At 50.6% G+C, this 18,750-nt stretch overlaps 2 protein-coding genes across 2 annotated transcripts in view; both read right to left on the bottom strand.

Annotated features, from left to right (window-relative positions):
* Positions 1-608: 608 nt before the first annotated feature.
* XKR8 (XK related 8) lies at positions 609-9,578 on the bottom strand. Its single transcript, XM_036747513.1, has 3 exons — positions 9,168-9,578; positions 4,463-4,659; positions 609-1,820 (listed from the first exon to the last, which is right to left on the bottom strand). The coding sequence occupies exons 1-3, from the start codon at positions 9,458-9,460 to the stop codon at positions 1,129-1,131; spliced, it is 1,182 nt and encodes a 393-aa protein (XP_036603408.1). The 5' UTR covers positions 9,461-9,578; the 3' UTR covers positions 609-1,128.
* Positions 9,579-12,178: 2,600 nt separating this feature from the next.
* LOC118836455 (acid sphingomyelinase-like phosphodiesterase 3b) overlaps positions 12,179-18,750 on the bottom strand; it is a 28,905-nt gene continuing 22,333 nt past the window's right edge. Inside the window, 4 exon segments of the mRNA XM_036743745.1 lie at positions 12,179-12,553; positions 16,872-17,005; positions 17,910-17,961; positions 17,963-18,091. Coding sequence (XP_036599640.1) covers positions 12,179-12,553; positions 16,872-17,005; positions 17,910-17,961; positions 17,963-18,091 — 690 coding nt within the window.

Genomic DNA, 18,750 nt, shown 5'->3' with positions numbered 1-18,750 from the left:
GCTCCTTTTTGGGGGTCGAGGAAGAGAGGCTCCTCCTTGGAGTAGGCAGAGCCTTACCTTCCCAGGACAGACGGTTCAGCATAATGTGTTCCTGAGGCCTTTCCCTGGACCAGAGGCCAATTTGCTACCCCCAGACAAAGGATGATACATTGGTTTGTAGAGCTGTAGGCCTTCCCAGCCTGGGCAGCCTCCTCAAGGGAACGGTGTTGGGGCCTAGGGACCAGACTAGAGCTAGGTGCTGTCCATGTCCTCTGCTTCCGCCCCCTAAATGGCAACAGCAGAAGGTGCCCTCTGCTAGGGGCATGTGGATGCCAAACCAACCACTGCTTCCATGGATGAGAGGTCACCAAGGAGGCAGTGGCAGAGCCCTGAGCCCCTTCTTACGGGGCCTGGGTAGGCCATAGCCTGGACAGTCATATCACAAATTGGTGTAGGCCCCTCCAGAGCCCCTTCCTTCAGTTGTTCATCCCCCCACCCCCAAAAACCATTCTGGGTTGGATTGTGCCACGGTGTGTGTTTCTGTTGGGTCTGTCCTAGGCCAGAGCTCTGGAAGGTCAGGGTTGGCAGCTCGCAGTTGCCTTGGAGTGGTGCAGTATGAAGAGGCCACGCAGATTTCAAAGGTTTTAATAAAACTCAGGTAACACTGTGCAAAACGAATCAAACTCCCTCCTGGACTTAAGCAGCAGCACGTCTTCCCTCCAGTCAAGACGGGAGGTACAAAGAAAGTGTTTCCTTCTTGACAAACAAAAATCCCCCAGGGAAGGAGGAATATGTTGGTCCCGATGAAGTTCATAAGGCACTTTATCAATGGCATTGATGGTTTGCCCTTCCTGGCTCCAGCAGGCAAGAGGTCCAGGCAGACTGGCATCTCCCCCCACCCCCAGTGATCCCTGCTGGGGACGACCAGTGATGAGCTGCTAAGGCACTGCTGGCCTCTGTGTATGGGGGGGCAGGGGGAGCAGCAGCGATGAAGGCCCACCACTCCAACCTCCCCTCCCTTCCCTAATCTAGTAGCATAGTTTGTGCCACTTCTCCCATCTCCAAGTAGAAGCAAGAGCCCCTATGATCCTGAGAATCGGAGGCAAGGCTCAGGAAGCCCACCCGGCTTGTCTTGGTCCCAGTCCCAGCTCAGAGGACACCATTCACTTCCTTATTCTTGGCAGGGGCAGCTCTGGGGAAGAAGCTCAGGGCGAGTTTGGCCATCCGCCTGTTCAGGGGCCAATCCTGGAGAGCGAAGCCCTGGGTCCCATCCCCCTCGTCTAAGGCTTCCGCTTGGCGGCTAGGGTGCAGCCACTGGTAGTAGGCACCCCGCAGTCCCAGGCCCAGCAGGAAGCATAGTGCAGCTCCAGGCAGCAGCCATGGCAACAGGGAGGGACTGGGCAGCGGAATATTGTGTGCCAGCCACGTGCCACCCAAGAGGGCGCTGTCCATCGCAAGGAAGCAGAAATGGATGATGCTTCGGCTCCGAGTCCTGCCCTCTGACACATTGAACCAGGAGAAGTAGAGAATGACGGCCACAGTGCCACGGTACAACCACTCAGACGTGGCGCCTGGCATGAAGTCTGTGTTCTGCAGCCACACCCAGAGGAGCAAGACCACCCAGAGGAGCAGGAAGTGGATGGCGATGTATCTGGGGAAGACAGTGGTGAAGAGGGCCAGCGCCACGATGCGGGGACACAGCAGCAGCAGGTTCCAGAGGAAGTAGACAGTAGAAGAGAAGTAACCCAGGGCATGCTTGGTGGGCAGGCAGCTCCTCAGGGCCCGATGATAATCTAGCAAAGCCCACGCAATGCAGATGAAGGCGGTGCCAATGCCTATCCCTGTAAAGAGTGAAGATGGCAGGCATGAGCTCAGATCCAGCACACTACTGCCACATGGCATTACTGGGTGACACACCAGTGGCCTCAGTCTGCCAGAAGGGGTGAGCGGAGGAGACAGAACCCACCAGGGAGTTTACTGACACCTTAAGTCCTGAGACCTCAGACCCACCACACCAGGCAGACAAGCACTGCCCTGAGACAGAGTGCCCAGAAAACATGCAGCAGCTCCCTGCCTGTCCCAGGGAGTTCTCTGGGCCAGTCTGTTCGCACCCAGCTCCTCCCTACAACACCTCAAAAGGAAACTCCTTGGTGGCAAGCTTTCCTCAGGACTGTCTCTTAGGGCCTGTGACCCTATGGAGGGCAAAGCAGAGTGATTTCTCACAAGAAGGGTCTGCCTCAACCCCAGCTTTCCTAGGTTTCCCTTGGGGGCTGGGAAGGAAGGCGAGGCAGGAGGTCTGGGACTGAGCCTCTGGTTTCTTTGGAGCCTGCAGAGGGGCAGAGTGCCTGACTCATATCCCACCTCACAATGTCCCTGACCTGGTCCTGGCCCCAGCCCAGTGCTGCTGCCTCTGGCCCCTGCATGACTGGTGGCTGTCACAGTACTGTTCCACAGATGGAAGCTATGCTAAGGCATTACTCGATGGTAGAAGTTCCCAGACTTCCTAGGGTGATGGCAGCCAGGTGGCTCGGGGTAGAGGGCTGGGCCTGGAGTCAGGAAGACCTGAGTTCAAATCTAGCCTCAGATACTCGCTAGCTCTGTGACCTCTGCCTTCATCCACTGGAGAAAGAAATGGCAAACCACTTCAGCATCTGCCAAGAAAACCCCAGAGATAGTACTAGTGTGATAAGGGTCACAGGGTCAGGAAGAAGCTGGACACAACTGAACAACAACAAAATCTTTTATGGTGTCCGTGGGCTAAAAGAAAGAACAGTTCCATTTATTAAACAGGTCCAAACTGTGAACTGTCCCCAGTGTCCCTGTGCTTTAGAAAGAGCCCTGGAGCGAGGAGAGAGAGTGACTGGGAGGCTGTGGTGACCAGGGGCAGCTGGAGCCAGAGGAAAGAGTGGCCAGAAGGCTGTGGTGACCGGGGTGGGGGACAGCTGGAGCTAAGGGAGTGGCTGAGGGGTTGACCAGGGGAGAGCGCGGCCAGGAGGCTGTGGTGCCCAGCCAGGGGCAGCTGGGACATTTTCCAGTTGGATGTTGGTCTCTTCCAGCTGCCCACATTTGCGAACTCAGCATCATCCCCCTTTCTTCCATCTCCATCTCTCTACACAGCCAATCAACTGTCCGATCGCTGATCATTGGCTTTCCCTCTCTGCCCCATACTTTTCCTGTCCATCCGCTCTCCTCACACCCAACAGCCTGGTCTGATTCTTGGTCATCCTAACATCCCAATGGTCCCTCTGCTTCAAGGCACCCTTCACGCCAACCCATCCTCCACAGAGCCCCAGCCGCTGCCCTAAAGGGCTTGGCAGGGGCGAAGATGACCCCTTGGTTTGACTTTTAGCCTGGCTCGGACCCACCTTTCTTGCTTTACAATGCATCCTTCCCCTTCACACTCTCCGCAGTCCAGCCACAATGGCCTTCTTTTTCTCCCTCAAACTCAATCTCCCAATTCTAAGGCTGCGAATGACCTAAAACGTCCACCCTTCCCCACCTCCACCTCTCAGCACTCCTCTCTGTCTTAAAAGCTCAGCTCAAGCAGTACTTTTCACCTAATGCCATTCTTGATCTCTGCAGCTGCTAGGACCCTCCCCCTAAAAAACTACCTTGTTTTTATTCTGTATACAGGGTGTCCCAAAAGTCTCAGTGCAGCTTTCAGCTCTTACATGCACTAAGACTTTTGGGACACCATGAAAGCATGATGCTGTACTAAGATTTTGGGACACGCTGCATATCTTTAATATATTATATATATGTATCTGGGTATTCTCATATGTATATGTATATGTATACATACTATATATACACACAGTTTACATATGTATTCACACACACACACACACCCACCCACGTATGTGTCTGAATGTTTCCTTCAACAGAAGTAAGCTTCCTGAGGCAGGGGCTGCCTCATTTCTACCTCTCCAGTGCCCACACAGAGGAGGGGCTTGGTATCTACTTGTTGCTTGATGGATTCCCTTCCAACAATATGGGTCTTTGAACCCCATCTTTTTACTAAAGCCTTGCCCTCGGGCCCCCTCCCTTGGCAGGGAGTATTTGGGTGCTGGGACGAGGGGGCCTTTGCTTTGTCACCCTGGGAAACAGGCTTACCCAAGGTCACACAGATAACAAGGAGCAAAGCCACTCCTACAGGAGACCCAGAATCTGCCCTGGGGCTGCTTCTGCCACACAGGATCAGGCCCTCACCCCACATTCAACCCCACTAATCCTACTTGGCCTTGAATCCAACTCCCAGACCTTCCAAGCCCACATTTGGGCAGAATGTGTCCTTTCTAGCCTGAGGTGCTATGAGATCTCCATCTCCTTGGAAGAGACAAAATCCCCTTAACTTGGCCTCCAAGGAGCCCTTAGAAAAGCAAAAACACTGTTACATTTTGGGACAATTTCACCAGCCCTTTAACATGGTGCCAGGGGCTGGAGCCCAGGGCCGCCTCCCTCTGCACCTCGCCCCAGCACTCACACTGATAGTATTCCACTCTGCCCGTACACAAGGTGATGTGAAGTACCAGGATGAGCTGCGGTGTGGCCTCCAGGAAGGTCTCGAAGAGCCGCAGCATACTGATATCCATAGAAATGAAGTTGGCATAGTCGAGGTCAAACTCTGCTGGCTCCTCCTGCTTCCACAGGGCAAATCCCACTTTCAGGGCCTGGACACACCTGGCAGGGCACCGACAGGGGCAGAATTAGTCCTCTCTGTCCCAGGCAACAGAGCAAAGGCCCCCAAGGCTCCCTGCCAAGGGAAGGGCCCCAGCCAGGCCTAAGGCCATAGGACAGGATTTTGAACCCAGTAGCCATGACCTAACAGATTTCAGTAACAGATTTCATCCTAAGCCCTTTATGCATTTAACAACATTCTTCCGAGGAACCCACAGGCCTCACCAGAAACTAAAAAGGTCTGGGCCATACAAAAGGTTCAACCCCCCAGTTGCCCATGGAGAATTCCAGCATTGCCTGCCCCCTCTGACCAAGAGGACCGCCCCAATCACTGAACAAGTTCTGGGACAAGCAACACTATCTTGAATTCTAAACTTCCCCATGGAGGAGTTAATTAACTGATAATTATGATAATATATAATGATCAGTTTTAACTCAGATCCACATAGCCCATGCTTTCCTCACACTGTTCAAGGAAAAGCCAAACACTTGATAATAAATGGTGCTCTTTATATTAGCCATTGAAAACTGACGGTCATGAATGCTGTTCTTGTTAATACTCACTTGAAAACTGTTCAAATGGGTGATGAAAGAAATGAGCATTCCCTTTGATGCCCGTCCAAGTGGCAAAAACAGCCACTAGCAACAGCCTGAGCTTTGGGTGATTTTTCCTTGCATCAATCCCCCCTTGGCTCCTTTGAGATTTCTACCAGCCTGTGCTTCTAGATTTGGGCTAAGGGTAAATCCGCTCCCTCTTCAGCATTTCAAATGCTAACCTGTCTGCAGACCTCTCTTCTCCCCATCCTGGCTGCCCCTTCTGAAACTGGGGTGCCCATGAGAGAACACAGGACTCCTGCTGTGTGGCCCAATGCAGGTCAGACGATCACCTCCCAGGGTGTTAGCCAGGAGCATTTACTAAGCACCCTTCCCATCATCCTCTGCTTGAAGATCCTATGACTTGAGACTCCTACAGCGACACTGGCTCATATCGAGCTTGTGGTTCACTAAAACCCTCAGATCTTTTTCAAATGAACTGCTGTTTTGCTATGTCTCTCCCATCTTGTACTTGGGAGGCTGATTTACTAAATCCAAATGGTTACGACTTCACTTTTAAATTTCATCTCATTAGATTTGGTCTAATGTTCTCACCTCCCAAAATTCAGCAGCCATTTAGTAAGTGCCTCCTACATGCAGGGCACCAGGGATAGAAAGATAAAACTCAAGAAATCTTTTTTAGATCCCAAATCTGTCATCAAATCTAATAACTGATTGTTCCCAGTTTTGTACTGTCTGCAGATTTGACGAGCATACCATGTTTACCTTTATTCAAGTTACTGATAAAAATGGCAGCAGAGGGCCAAGTGGTCAGTCAGTAAACATTTACTAAGGGCCTCCTATGTGCCAGGCAGGCACTGTGCTAAGCATGGGGGACACAAATACACCATCTCTGGTGAGCTCCTTCCAAGTGGATATTAAGTCATCCAACCAGTGCCCAAACCACAGAATTGTATTAGTTTAGCCGACATCACCTTTTCCACGGGAACTGCACGTGTCGTCTAATGTTTGGGAAGATGGAAGTATACGGTATCTACAGCCTTCCCCTGACCAACCAGTCTCGTAACCTCATTAAGAAGGCGAATGAGGCTGCTGCAGCCTGACCGGCCCTCTAACAGGGAGTCCTATACTTGGGCAGGAATGGAGGTTGAGGTCATTGGCCTCCAGTTTGCAGCTTCCATTGTTTTCCTGCTCCCTTCTTCAGGCCTTCCCTGGGTGTCTGTCCCATTCATTGTCTCAGCTCTTTGAAGATCACACAACTATTAGCTAGCCATCCACCAGCCAGTTACCCTAGGAAGTAGTGTCACAGGCATCCAGGTCCTTATGACTTTGGGTAATTCTCCCCAGCAAAGCTCCTTCTTTTTGGCAGAGAAAACAGAAGAACATATGGGTTGGTACAGGGGGCAGAACACAGACCTTGGGGTCAGGAAGGCCTTGATTTCAATACTGTCGGATGTGAAGGTCAAAGATTTAGAACTGGAAAGGGAATTAGGGGCCATTGAGTCCAACGATCTACAGATCACACAGTCCATGGCTCCAGCTACTGAGCCACTGCCCACCCCAGACTATCTGAACTACTTCTCCACCCCTGCCCTAGGAACCTTAGTCTCCAGGAGTATAAACTCCTTGTGGGTGGAGCCTGTCTTTTTTGCTTGTATACCCAGTGGTTTAGCACACTGCCTGGTCCATAAGGGTCTGATAACTGCTTTCTCTAGTCTAATCTAAAAGGAGGGGGAGGGGAAGGACCTCTAAGGTCCCTTCAGGTATAAATCTAGGATGCTCTGCTCCCTGCTTAACTCTGGCTGTCCCACCTTTTATCTTCTACTGGAGCTAAAAACTAGGTTACATAAAATATTAGGCTAGATAAAAAACCCATCAGTTCAAAACACTACCGAAGTTTTTTGTAATCCTTAACTCCAATCCCCTGTCTCAGCTCGTCCTAAGCTTCAGTGTTCTTAGAGTGATTTTTCCAGGCCTAGTCTGAAGATGACAGAGAAAGGCAATCATCAAAGCACAACAAACCCAACTCAGGTGGGGAAGGGGCCACAGAGCAAATGAATGGCTCTTTACTGTTGTTTTGTTAACATTTATATATATGGGATTGTTGGTTGGTTTTTTTTTTTTTCGGTCAAAAGGGCAACAGTTTGAGTTTCAAGTTTCTCTCAGGAGCCATGACCCATTTGGCCTATTAGTGAAGGGGTCCTACATTCATGAGACGATACAGGAAGGCTCATTCCATTTCCAGGAATGATTCCACCCCATTTACAGCTTTACTACATTTTCAATTCAAAAGCAACAAACATTTAGGAAGAGCCTACTGTATACTGAGCCTTTCACAAGCATCTATGACTCCTAAGAGCCCTATTTGAGAGGTGGGGCTAGCACTATGACCCTATTTCAGAGGTGAGGAAACTGAGGCCCATGGAGGAGTAAGGTTTGCCCAAGGGCACAGAGCAAATGAACAAAGCAGGACCTGGAACTCTTCACCGGACACCGTGAGACCTCAACCAGCTAAAAAATGTCTCCCCTCTGAAAGAAGCAGATTTGAGTAAGAGCCCACAATACGAAATGTTCTGGCCCCTGGCTGCGCCGCAGGGCAGGAGCGACTATGGTGCTTTTTTATTCACCCATCTTTGCTCCCAAGGGCACCATGATTACTGCACCGAGTTGGAAGAATGACACTGGTAGGCAAGTCCCACAAGTCTCTGTAATTCCCCAGAGCAGGAGGTGGCTAACATAACACACTTCACCCAAGTCACAAACGGAAGCCTGCTGAGTGGGACTGAGAAGGCGGCAGGCTTGGCAGCCAGACAGTGCCCATTCCTGGAAAAGAGCTTCCCGGCCACAAGCTGTGGGGAAACACTGGCCCACGGGCCAAGGACTCAGTGGGTCAGGAACTAAGTCCCTCTTCCCTCTAGCTCTTGAAAGGTGGTGGATGAGATGATCCTTGAGGTTTGTTCCAGCTTTAACATTCCCTGTTAATAGTAACTGGCATTTCTGTAGTGAGAGGCAGCTCGGTATAGCAGATCAAGAGATGGCCTTAGAGTCCAAGTCCTAGCTGTGTAGGACCCTGGGCAAGTAATTTTATTTCCAAGGGGGATGAGAGGAAGTTAGACAGACAGAGGGATAGGCAGAGAGACAGACTGAACATTTCTTAAGCACTAACTTCTGGTACCCCCCTCGGGAGAAAACCCACTTACAACGTGCTCAGAAGTTAACTCCTCTGCCTCCCTCCCCCCACCCCTGGCTTTACAACTCCCTAAAAAAGACTTTAAGTCTCCCTCCCTTCCCTTAGAAAGTAAGCTCCCAAAGGGCAGGCAGTCTTTTTTTTTTTCTGCATTTTTATTCTCAGGGTTGAGCATGTAAAGATTTAATAAAATGCTTTATCTCAAACGGCTCAAACTCTTAATCTAATCTACCCGACTAAAGATAAGGCTGGGAACTTAAGAGTTGGGGAATGGGGAGCAGGTAAGACAGTGCCTAACTTACAGCTTACAAGCCAATGGTTTGGGACAAAGATGGCCTCTGGCAAAGAGTATCAGTCCCGGTTCTGGAGAGGAGAGCCACAGGGTAATTATTTAATAGTAATCATGACAGTATTTATATTTAAATTTAGGGCGGTTAGGTGGAGCAGTGCCAAGCCTGGAGTCAGGAATCCAGCCTCACACTTTCTAACTGTGTGACCACGCGCAACTCACTTAAACGCTGTCTGCCTCAGTTTCTACAATCATAATAGCACCTACCTCTCTGCCTTATTTTGAGGACCAAATAAAATAATTATAAAGCGCTTATAAAAGTGCCTGGCACATGGCAGACGCTCAGTACTTGCTTGTGCCCTTTCCTTCCCCACCTAGAACTGGCACGGACTTGTCATCTAGTCCCTCCCCTTCCCCCCCGCCCAGGCGTCATCTGACAAGGGGGGAAACTGAGGCACCGCCGGTGGCGCGGAGACTTGCCTATGCAGGTAGCCCAGGTGCAGGAGGTGCAGCAGCGCCAGGCCGCGGCCCGGGGGCAGGCCCGGGTGCAGGTCGGCGGGGTCTCCGCGGTACCAGATCCAGCTGAAGAGCTGCAGGGCGGCCGAGGAGAGGACCAGCGCGGCCAGCTGCAGGGCGGCCCACAGCAGGCGGCCCTGCACCGCGTACTGGCCCGCGGCCCATACGTCGGCGCCCAGGTCCAGCACGAAGGCGCCCGTGCCGAGCGCCGTCAGCAACAGGTCGCGGAGCCGGCAGGCCCGGGGGGACCGAGGCATGGCCCCACTTCCTCCCGCCTCCGCCGGCCCCACTCTAGCCCGGTCCTCCGGCCGGCGGGGTCAGAGGAGGGAGGAGAAGAATGAGGCGGGGATGTCCTGCCCCTTCCATCCCGTCCCCTCCCATCCCCGCGACGCCCCGCCCCTTCCATCCCGTCCCCTCCTATCCCCGAGGCGTCCCGCCCCTTCCATCCCGTCCCCTCCTATCCCTGAGACGCCACACCCCTTCCTTCATGGCCCCGCCTATCCCTGCTACGCCCCGCCCCTCCCATCTTGTCCCCTGCTATCCTCTACGTCATCTCTTCCCTTCTTCCTCCCCTCCCCTTCTCTGCGGGGCCCGCCCACTCCCTCCTTTTCCTTGCAAGAGCCCTGCCCCTTTCACGTCCTCACGTGATGGGGTGAGAGGGCCCTCTCCTCGCCCCTAGGACCATCTCTAGGGGGCGGAGCGAGATCAGACATAATCCACCTCCTCCCCAGTGGGGCGGAGATCCGGGGAACTCCTCCCCTGCGGTCCCCGCCCCAGCCAGGCCTCCGGACATTTGTTTTTCATGCTTCACGTGCTCCGGGAAGTATCTGAACGGGGAGGAGCCTCAGTTTCCTCCCGGTGGCCCGGAGCTACGACTTGTCCAGCTACCCCTTCCCGCAACAGTGAAGGGAAACACTTAGAATCGTGGAGGGTGTGAAATTAACCGAGGGCAAGGGCTCTGTTGGGTCTGGTTCCCTGATCCAGCCCGTCCAGGCAACTGGTTCCTGGAGACACCAGGCCGGGGACCATAATGACTGGCCCCAAGCCTCTCTTTTTTCTTCACCTTGTGGGAAATGTGGTTTTGGGGATCACTGGACTTCCCCAAATTGTGAGAACACGTGGCTTTGGGGAATCATTGGACTTACTAGGCAGAGCCAAAGTCCTGAGGAAGAACCCTTTGATAATCCCTAGGGAAGGCTGTACAGACCACAGGACTCCCAGAGGAAGACCAAGTGGTAGCCATCCCTTAATCTGTGGGGCTCACAGGGCCTCCTAGGGGTGAGACCCTAAGGAGGACCCAAGCAATAGCCCCTTAGGACGGCAGTAAGATCACAAGGGCTCCCGAGACAGGGCCAGAAGTCCCAAGTGATGTCCCCTTAAGAAGGCTGTACAGACCACAGGCCTCCCCAAGGGAACCCAGAGTGATAGCCCTCTTAGCACCTCATTGGGAATTACAGGACACCCCAAGACAAGATCCAGGAGTAAGCCCAGCAAGTTTCCGCTGCTTATTGCTTCCCTTCACCTGACCTTAGAAAGATCCATGCGATTTGCCCATTCTCACCCAAAGAACTCAAGACCAGAGTGGGCAGAGAAAGGCATTTTATTATGCTCTCGGGTGTAGTGTTCATGGGAACCCTCACACTGATATAGCTGCATGAGCAGGGGTAACCATTCCCTCCACTCCAGCTAGAGTTATAGTTAGTTTACAATCTTTATTTTTTCACATAGTTTTCCTAGGTTATACAGTTTATACAGGTAGGATAATAAGGATACAGAAGCAAAAGTGAAGTTAATTAGATTTTCCTTGTCTTAGTTTAGGATTAAACTATATTCTTTTACTTCCCCTACTTTCCCTCTTTAATGTATGTAAATTAGCAAATCAGTAGTCCTGGATTCTTGACCAAGATCAGAACCTAGATAAGCTTGAACTGGTTCAAGTGGGTTTGGCCTCTCTAATTCCCCAGACTGCCTTCTCAAAAAGCATGCATATGCATACAAGCCTCTGACTTCTCACCTAACCGACCTTGAGGCCTGGTCTCTGCTAAAGCTGTGGTGGGGGAGGGAGGGGAAGCACACCTTTAGTTCTGTGGAAACAAAACTCCTCCCATTTCTTACAACCTGAAATGATTATTTTTGAAAGGGGGAGGTGGTTCTAGGAGGAGGAATCAGGAGAGGCTGTATGTCAGTAAGTCAACAAGCATTTACTGAGCATCCGCAATGTGCCGGGGCAGTGTGTAAGCACTGGGGATATGAAGGTCCGGGCTCTCAAAGAGCCCAGTCTGATGGGGGACACACCTTTGTCCAAACAAGATACATATGGGATAAACTGCAGATGGTCACCAGAGAGAAGGCACTAGGGTTAAAGGAAATCAGGAAAGTCGTCTCACAAAGATGCAGTTTTAGCTGAGCTCTGAAGGAAGCCAGGGAAACCAGGAAGTGGGGATGAGGAAGAAGAGGGAGAGTTTTCCAGGCATAAGGAGCAGCCAGGGCAAAAGCCTGGAGGCCGGAGATGGAGAAGGGAGGGACTTGGCAGCTGTATAGACATGGAAAGAGCCTGAGACCTGCAGTTAGGAAGACCTGAATTCAAACCCGCCTCAGACACTCACTAGCTGCGTGAGCCTGAGCAGGTTCACTTAACTTCTGTCTGCCTCGGTTTCCTTGTCTGTCAAACGGACGTAATGATAACATCTACCCCTCAGGGTGCTTGTGGGGGGCCAATGAAATAATATTTGTAAAGTGCATAGCACAGTAGTAGCTTACACTGTAGGAGATTAATAAATACTGGTTTCCTCCTGGCACTGTTCCAGAATGGCGGATTACTGGAGGGGGAAGGTTGGGTGGGAGGGGCCAGGCTGGGAAGGGCTTTCTCAGTCCACTGCTGCGTACCCCTTTGCCCCACCCCAGCAGCCCGGCAGGTTTGGGCTTCAGAATCTCTGTGCACGCTCTGGCCCCTCTCTCCCCACAATGCTTCTCTCCTACTGGGGAGCCAGGACTCCGATCGAGTGAAGCCCCATCATCAGGCAGACGAGGAGCAGGGATCCCCACGGCCCGCAAGGGGAGCTGGCCGACTCGATGCACCTTTCATAGTTTGCAAAGTCCACCTCCCTCACGGCACACAGGTGCTCTGCCCGGCAGCCCTGGTCACAAGGGTCCAAGTCATAATTGACAGAGTTGTACTGGTAGTATCTCTGCAGGGCACGGTTGTCCTGTGTAATCTGGTCCAGTACCTGCTGCATGGAGGCTGCTGAGCCATCCTGGGCCTGGAAGGCTTCCGTCAGTCGGTATTCCTTCTCCCAGCTTGGGGCCTGCAGGTTGGCATGGGTGAGGTTTAGATAGTAAGTCACCATGTCCTGAAGGGGCAAGAAAAGCAGCAGAAGTCAGCTATGACCTGGCGACTGATTAGCCAAACACTCCCAGCTCTCTCCTCCTCTGTCTCTTCTTCCTCCTCCTCCTCCTCCCTCATCTCTTCCTTCTCTTCTTCCTCCTCCTCTCTCACCTCTTCCCCTTCCTATCTCCTCCTCCTTCTCTGCCTCAAATGCCTGTGGCACTTAATGTATATTCCCAAATGCTGAAAGGCTCCACTGGATCTGTGATATAATAATAGAATAATAGCTAACATTTATTTAGTGCTTACTATGCGTCAGTCACTGTGCTAAGCGCTTTACAAATATCAGCTCATATGATCTTCACACAACAACCCGGGAGGTAAGTGCTATTATGATCCCCGTTTCACAGATTGGGGCAGATGGAGCGAGGTTCAGTGACTTACCTGGGGTCACCCAGCTGATGAAAACTCTCCTCAGTCTGGACCTTTCCTCCCTTCAGGGGTGCAGATCACACCCCAATTTGAGTGGCTTTTGTCCTCCCACCAGGTAACACCCTGGGTGGCCCAGCCCTCTAAGGACCAGCCAGGCGCAGTTCAGTTTACTACAGGGGCCCTAATGGGCTGCATGCCTCTCCTGCCTTCTCCCTTTCATGTGCCTCTATCTCCCATCAGAGTGGAGCAGAGACTGTCTTTCTTCTTTGTTCACCTTTGTTCCCCCAGCTCTCAGCACTGTACCGGGACACAGTGAGTACAGTCACCCAGGCTGCAGGCCCTGGAGTCCTCTCAGCTCCTCTCTTTTACCCCTCACCCCCTTATCCAATCAGTGGTAAAGTCCTGCCATTTCTATGTTCATCTTTCCTACAAATCTCTTCTCTCCTCTGCCCCCTGCCACCACCAGGTACAGGTCTCTCTTGCCTTCCCCCCTCCAAAGAAGAAAAACAAAAAGAAACAATCATCTTACCAAGAACTGATAATCATTTTATATTAAATTCAAAACCCCAATAAGAACCAGAGCCTGAACTAATCAAACAGAAGAGTCTGGACCTAACAGCTTCTTTGTTCTCTGAGTAACTCAGAGAATGCCTCTTCTTGTGTCAAGGAGCCCAGATGAGGCTGACTTAGGTGTGTCTGCTCTCAAGTGTGCTGATAAGTAAGCAACATCCCCAACTACATTTTCTCCAATTAGTTTATTTCCTGCATTAGCCAGAACTAACAAGTGTGAGGTTTTCTGACACATATGACTCCTTAGGTTTCACGACTCATGTATCATATGATGTCTATAGAAACAAAAGTTTAATCATTCCTTACATCACCTCATGTGGCTAACCCCACTGAAGCCATACTCCACTTGGCTGTCAAACTGATCTTCCTAAAACACAGATCTGACCATGTCAATAAACTCCAGGGTCTCCCTATTTCTCCCTGATCAAATAGAAGCCCTTTTATTGGCTCTTAAAGCCCTTCATAGCCCACCAGCCATAGCCATGTTCACAAATCTGGGGGGATGGGAAGGAAGCATTTATTAAGTACCTACTAGACTCCAGGCACTGTGCTAAGCAGTTTATAAATAATCATATTCTTACAACATCCCTGAGAGGTTGGAGTTATTGTTATCCTCATTTTGGGGAAACTGAGGCAGGCAGAGGTTAATTGTCTTGCTCTGGGTCACACAGCTGGGCAGGGTCTGAGGCAGGTGTTAAAATCAGGTCTTCCTGACTCCAGCAATATAACCACTGTACTCGCAGCTGCCTCTGGAACCAAGAATGTCAGAGCTGGAAGGCACTTCAGAAGCCATCTAGTCCTCATTTTGTCGTGGAGGAAGGTGAAGCCAGAAGCAGAAAAGTCACTCACAATCAGTGGCACTTATTATTAGACCTCTCAATATCATTATTATTACTCAAACCCAGGCTTTTGGGCCCCAAGCCCAAGACTTGCTTTTCTTTCCACTTGTGGAAACATGTTAAAAAGCTGGCTCTTTGTTTCTTTAGAATTGTTAAGAAATTATTTCCATAATCTTCTGAGAAGCCCCTTGGAAAGGTGGGTGAGAAATGGGTGAGAAAAAAGCTTTTCTTAGGGAGATAGCTTAACCAGTCTACTGCCTCCCCATCCCTAGTGAATAGCCCTAGGAGAAACCAGTCTCCATTTTTATCTTTTTTTGTTTCCATTTTTAAATGACTAAGATATGTGATAAAAGAAAATCTGTGCTTTTGTTTACTTACAAGCTGCCGGTGGCTCAGTGCATAGAATGCTGGGTTTAGAGTCAGGAAAATTTGGGTTCAAATCCAGCCTCAGATACTTATCTATGTGACCCTGAGCAAGTCCCTTGTCTGCCTCCAACGTCTGTCTGCCTCAGTTTCCTCAGCTGTAAATTGGATGTAATAATAACCCCTATGACGCTGCAGAGTTGTTGTGAGAATCAAATGAGATAATATTTGTGAAATACTTCTCACAGTTCCTGGCATGCAGTTGTTTTTCAGTTGTGTCCTACTCTCCGTGACCCCATTTGGAGTTTTCTTGGCAAAAATATCAGAGTAGTTTGCCATTTCCTTCTCCAGCTCATTTTACAAATGAAGAAACTGAGGCAAACAGGAATGAGTGACTTGCCCAGGGTCACACAGCTAGGAAGTGTCTGAGGCTGGATTTAAACTCAAGTGTCTTCCTGTCTCCAGACCCAGAATGCTCAATCTGGGCCGAGAAGACCCTTAGGGCTTCAAGTCAAAACAGAAAAAATTGCTGTTTACATTCCCTCAGCTAATCAGGGCCCAAACAATGACCCAGAGGGGCTTGGCCTGGGACCTACTGTTGACTAGGTAAAAGAGGCCATCCTCCCCCTCATTCCTTGTCTAGCCTTAATCACTGAATGGGCAATGTCAAACTGAGACATCTTAAAAACCTTAGCTTTAAAAGGCCCAGGTCTCCCACTGCATCCAGGGCCATCTCCAGTCATCCTGATCTGTATCTGGCCACTGGACCCAGATGGCTCACTGGGAAAGAGTAAGACTCGAGGCTTTGCACAGCCCTGCCCTCACCTCAATCCAATTCACTTGCATATCTTGGCATCACCTCTCTGATGTCACAGTCCTCTTCGAGAACCAAGGACAAACAACAACCACCCAGAACACTAACCACTGAGCCACTAGCTTCCTCAAAGCTAAGAGGCACATCACCAAAACATTGGCCAAACACTGTGGATTAATTTGTTTTAGTTCAACAACTTGTGAACCCATCTGCTAAGACATTGTGGGAGAGGGGGAGCTGTGATTTGTGGGAGTGGAGAGTCAAGCCCTCCCAATACAGTCAATGAAGGCTGCTGTGCCCCTCCCCCAATTCTTCCTATCACTCGTGACCAGGGAGCCCTCCTCAAGGCACCTCCAGCCATGTTTGTCTAGTTACCACCTCAGCCCTTTGCCCTGCTTCCCAAAGGGGATCCCCAAAATCAAAGATGGATTGCCAACCTGCTGAGGCACCGTCAGTCCCTCCTAGGGGATGAGAAGGGCTGAGGGCCTGCACCAAAGTGATGGCTGTGTAAACAGATCAAAGTGGATGGATGACAGATGCTGTCCGTGGTGGTCAGAACAAGATTTTGTAACTCATTTGCTGTGTGGGGTCAAGAAGACAGCCAATTACCGGGACCCGCTAAGTCTTCCTCTACAACGTATGTGACATCCATCCCTGTCTCTTTGCTCATGTGACTATACCGCCCAAATTCAGGCCCTCATTATCTCTTTTCCTGGGCTATTGAAACAGCTTCTTAATTAGTCTCTTTCCTCCAGTCTCTCCTTTCTCCAACCCACCCTCAGAGCTGTCAAATCAAGCACAGGTCTGAACACACCTTTCCCCTGCCCCAAAGCCTCCAGGGACTGCCTCTAGAATAAAACACAAACTCCTCAGCTTGGGATTGAAAGCCCTTCACCACAGGCGCCGGCCTCCTTCCTAGATTCATTATACATCATCTTCCTGCAATCTATATTCCAGCCCAATCAACCTATTTCCTGCTCCCACAATGTGTTCTACCCCTGGCTTTCGGGCCTCAGCACAAGCTGTCTCCCTCCTCACCTCTGTCCTTTGGAGTCCCAGGGTCAAGGTTCAGCTCCTTTGCCACCCTCTTTGGAAAGCCTTCCAATGCCCCCAGTCCTGAGGGTCCTCATTCCCCTCCTTCAGTGGTCTGAGATCTACTTCTCTGTTCACATGTTGCCTCCCCATGCTAGGAGGGCAGGGGCTGTTTCACAGCCAGTGTGCCACACACACACACACACACACACACACACACACACAGCAGGTGGTTAGCAAATGCTTATTGCATTGAATTAAATTAAGTTGGATGGGGCCATGTCTGTGTGTACCTGAAGTTGCAGGGTGTCTTGATCATAGTCCCAGACTCGGATCCCAGGATTATTGGCTCCGTTGTTCACCCCGGGAAGTGTTGTCTTCCAGGGACTCACTCCCGGAGCTAGGAACATGACGCTGATGGGACCACCTTTACAGAAGAAGGCGGAAGTGAAACCAGTTCAGATTTCTGACACTCACATTCAAGGACATCTAGAATCTAGCCCCACTCTGCTTCCTTTTAAAAAAAAAATCAGTTGATCAAAATCTGTTTTCTCTGCCACCCTTGTCTTCTAAGCGTATGTCATGGTGGTCCTCTCTATTTGCTCTAAATTACAGCCGACCCAAACTACTCACAACCCCCACCTGCCCCTTGGCTTCCATCACTCTCCATGATGATGTTACCCCTCTTCCTGTCTCCTCCTTCTTCATCCCTCAAAACATTCCTCAAACGCACCCCCCCCCATCTTCCCAGACAGCGATGACCCTTCTCCCTTTGTACTCCAGAGCAGTCTGCCTCCTACTTGGCATGTATTTCTGCAGATATTCTCCCCTACCTGACTGCATCCTCCATGAAGGCAAGGGCTAAATCTTATCTGATCTGTGTATCTTCCCTATCACCCAGCATGGTGCTATACCAATGGTTTGTTGGTGTAATTTATGGAACTGAAATGTAGGAGGCTCCTAAGTCCTAAGGGCAACTTGGTTTTGCAGTGGATGGAGTGTCCAGCCCGGAGTCAGGAGAACCTGAGTTCAAATCTATCCTCATACACTTACTAGCTGTATGACCTTGGGCGAGTCACTTTACCCTGTTGCCTCAGTTTCCTCATCTGTAAAATGAGCTGGAGAAGGAAATGGTAAACTGCTCCAGTCTCTTTGCCAAGAAAACTCCAAATGGATCACAAAGAGTTGGGCATAACTGAAATGACTGAACAACAAGAGACCTGCAAGTGGCAGTTCCCTGGCCAAAGAAATCCCTGCAGTTTGGGAGGGAAGGCCACTTGGAAAAGGGAGAAGACATAGCTTGAAGCTACCCTGGAGGACAGGACACTTGCCTGTGTCATCATAAAACATCCGGAAGCTGTCCGTGTGGTGATGACCAAAAAAACTGTCCAGCAATAACATGATGGTGCTTCCTGATGAGTTCCACGTAGCGCTGATTGAAGTGGGGCCGGAACCAGGCTTTGTTTCGGGTCTTCTCAAAGAAGCCGGGGGGTATGTGGCCAGCAATATACACCTGACAAAGGAAAGGGTTCCGGCTCTCCACGGTGCCAAAGGGGAAGTCTCAGAGAGATGCCTCTGTCCTTCCCGCATCCCCTCCATCTCTGCCTGCTGAAATCCTGGGCCTCCTGGAAGGCCACAAAGTGGGATGGGCCAGTAGGATCACTGGCTGGGAATCCTCTCCAGCTACGGTCCCTTCCAACTCTGAGACTCTGGGAAGGATGACGATAGCTTGGGGAGGCTCAGTGGAGCGCTAGAGAGAGCATTAGGCCTGGAATCAGGAAGACCTGAGTTTCAATCTGACCTCAGACACTCACCAGCTGTGTGACTCCTAACTGGTTTTCCTCAGCTGTGAAATGGGCTGTTAGTGCGTGGCATTTAGTAGGTACTCTATAATAGCTTATTTCCTACTCCTCCCCTTCAGGAAGCCCTCCCTGATTGTTCCAACCTAAAGACATCTCTTCCCTTTTTCTGAAATTGCTACTTAGTGGGTCTCATTATCTGTCTTATTATCTAGGCATTAAGAGGGCATCAAGACCAATATGAGTCACCACCATAACTTCCTCCTCCTTATCATGGCCATTCTTTACATATTACAAAATACTTTACACACATTATCTCATTTGAGCCTCCCCACAGCCCTTGGGAGGTAAATGCTATTATACTATCCCATTT

Source organism: Trichosurus vulpecula, chromosome 2, assembly GCF_011100635.1.
Source record: "Trichosurus vulpecula isolate mTriVul1 chromosome 2, mTriVul1.pri, whole genome shotgun sequence".
NCBI lineage: Eukaryota > Metazoa > Chordata > Mammalia > Diprotodontia > Phalangeridae > Trichosurus > Trichosurus vulpecula.
This window is presented reverse-complemented; position numbering and strand designations above follow the sequence as displayed.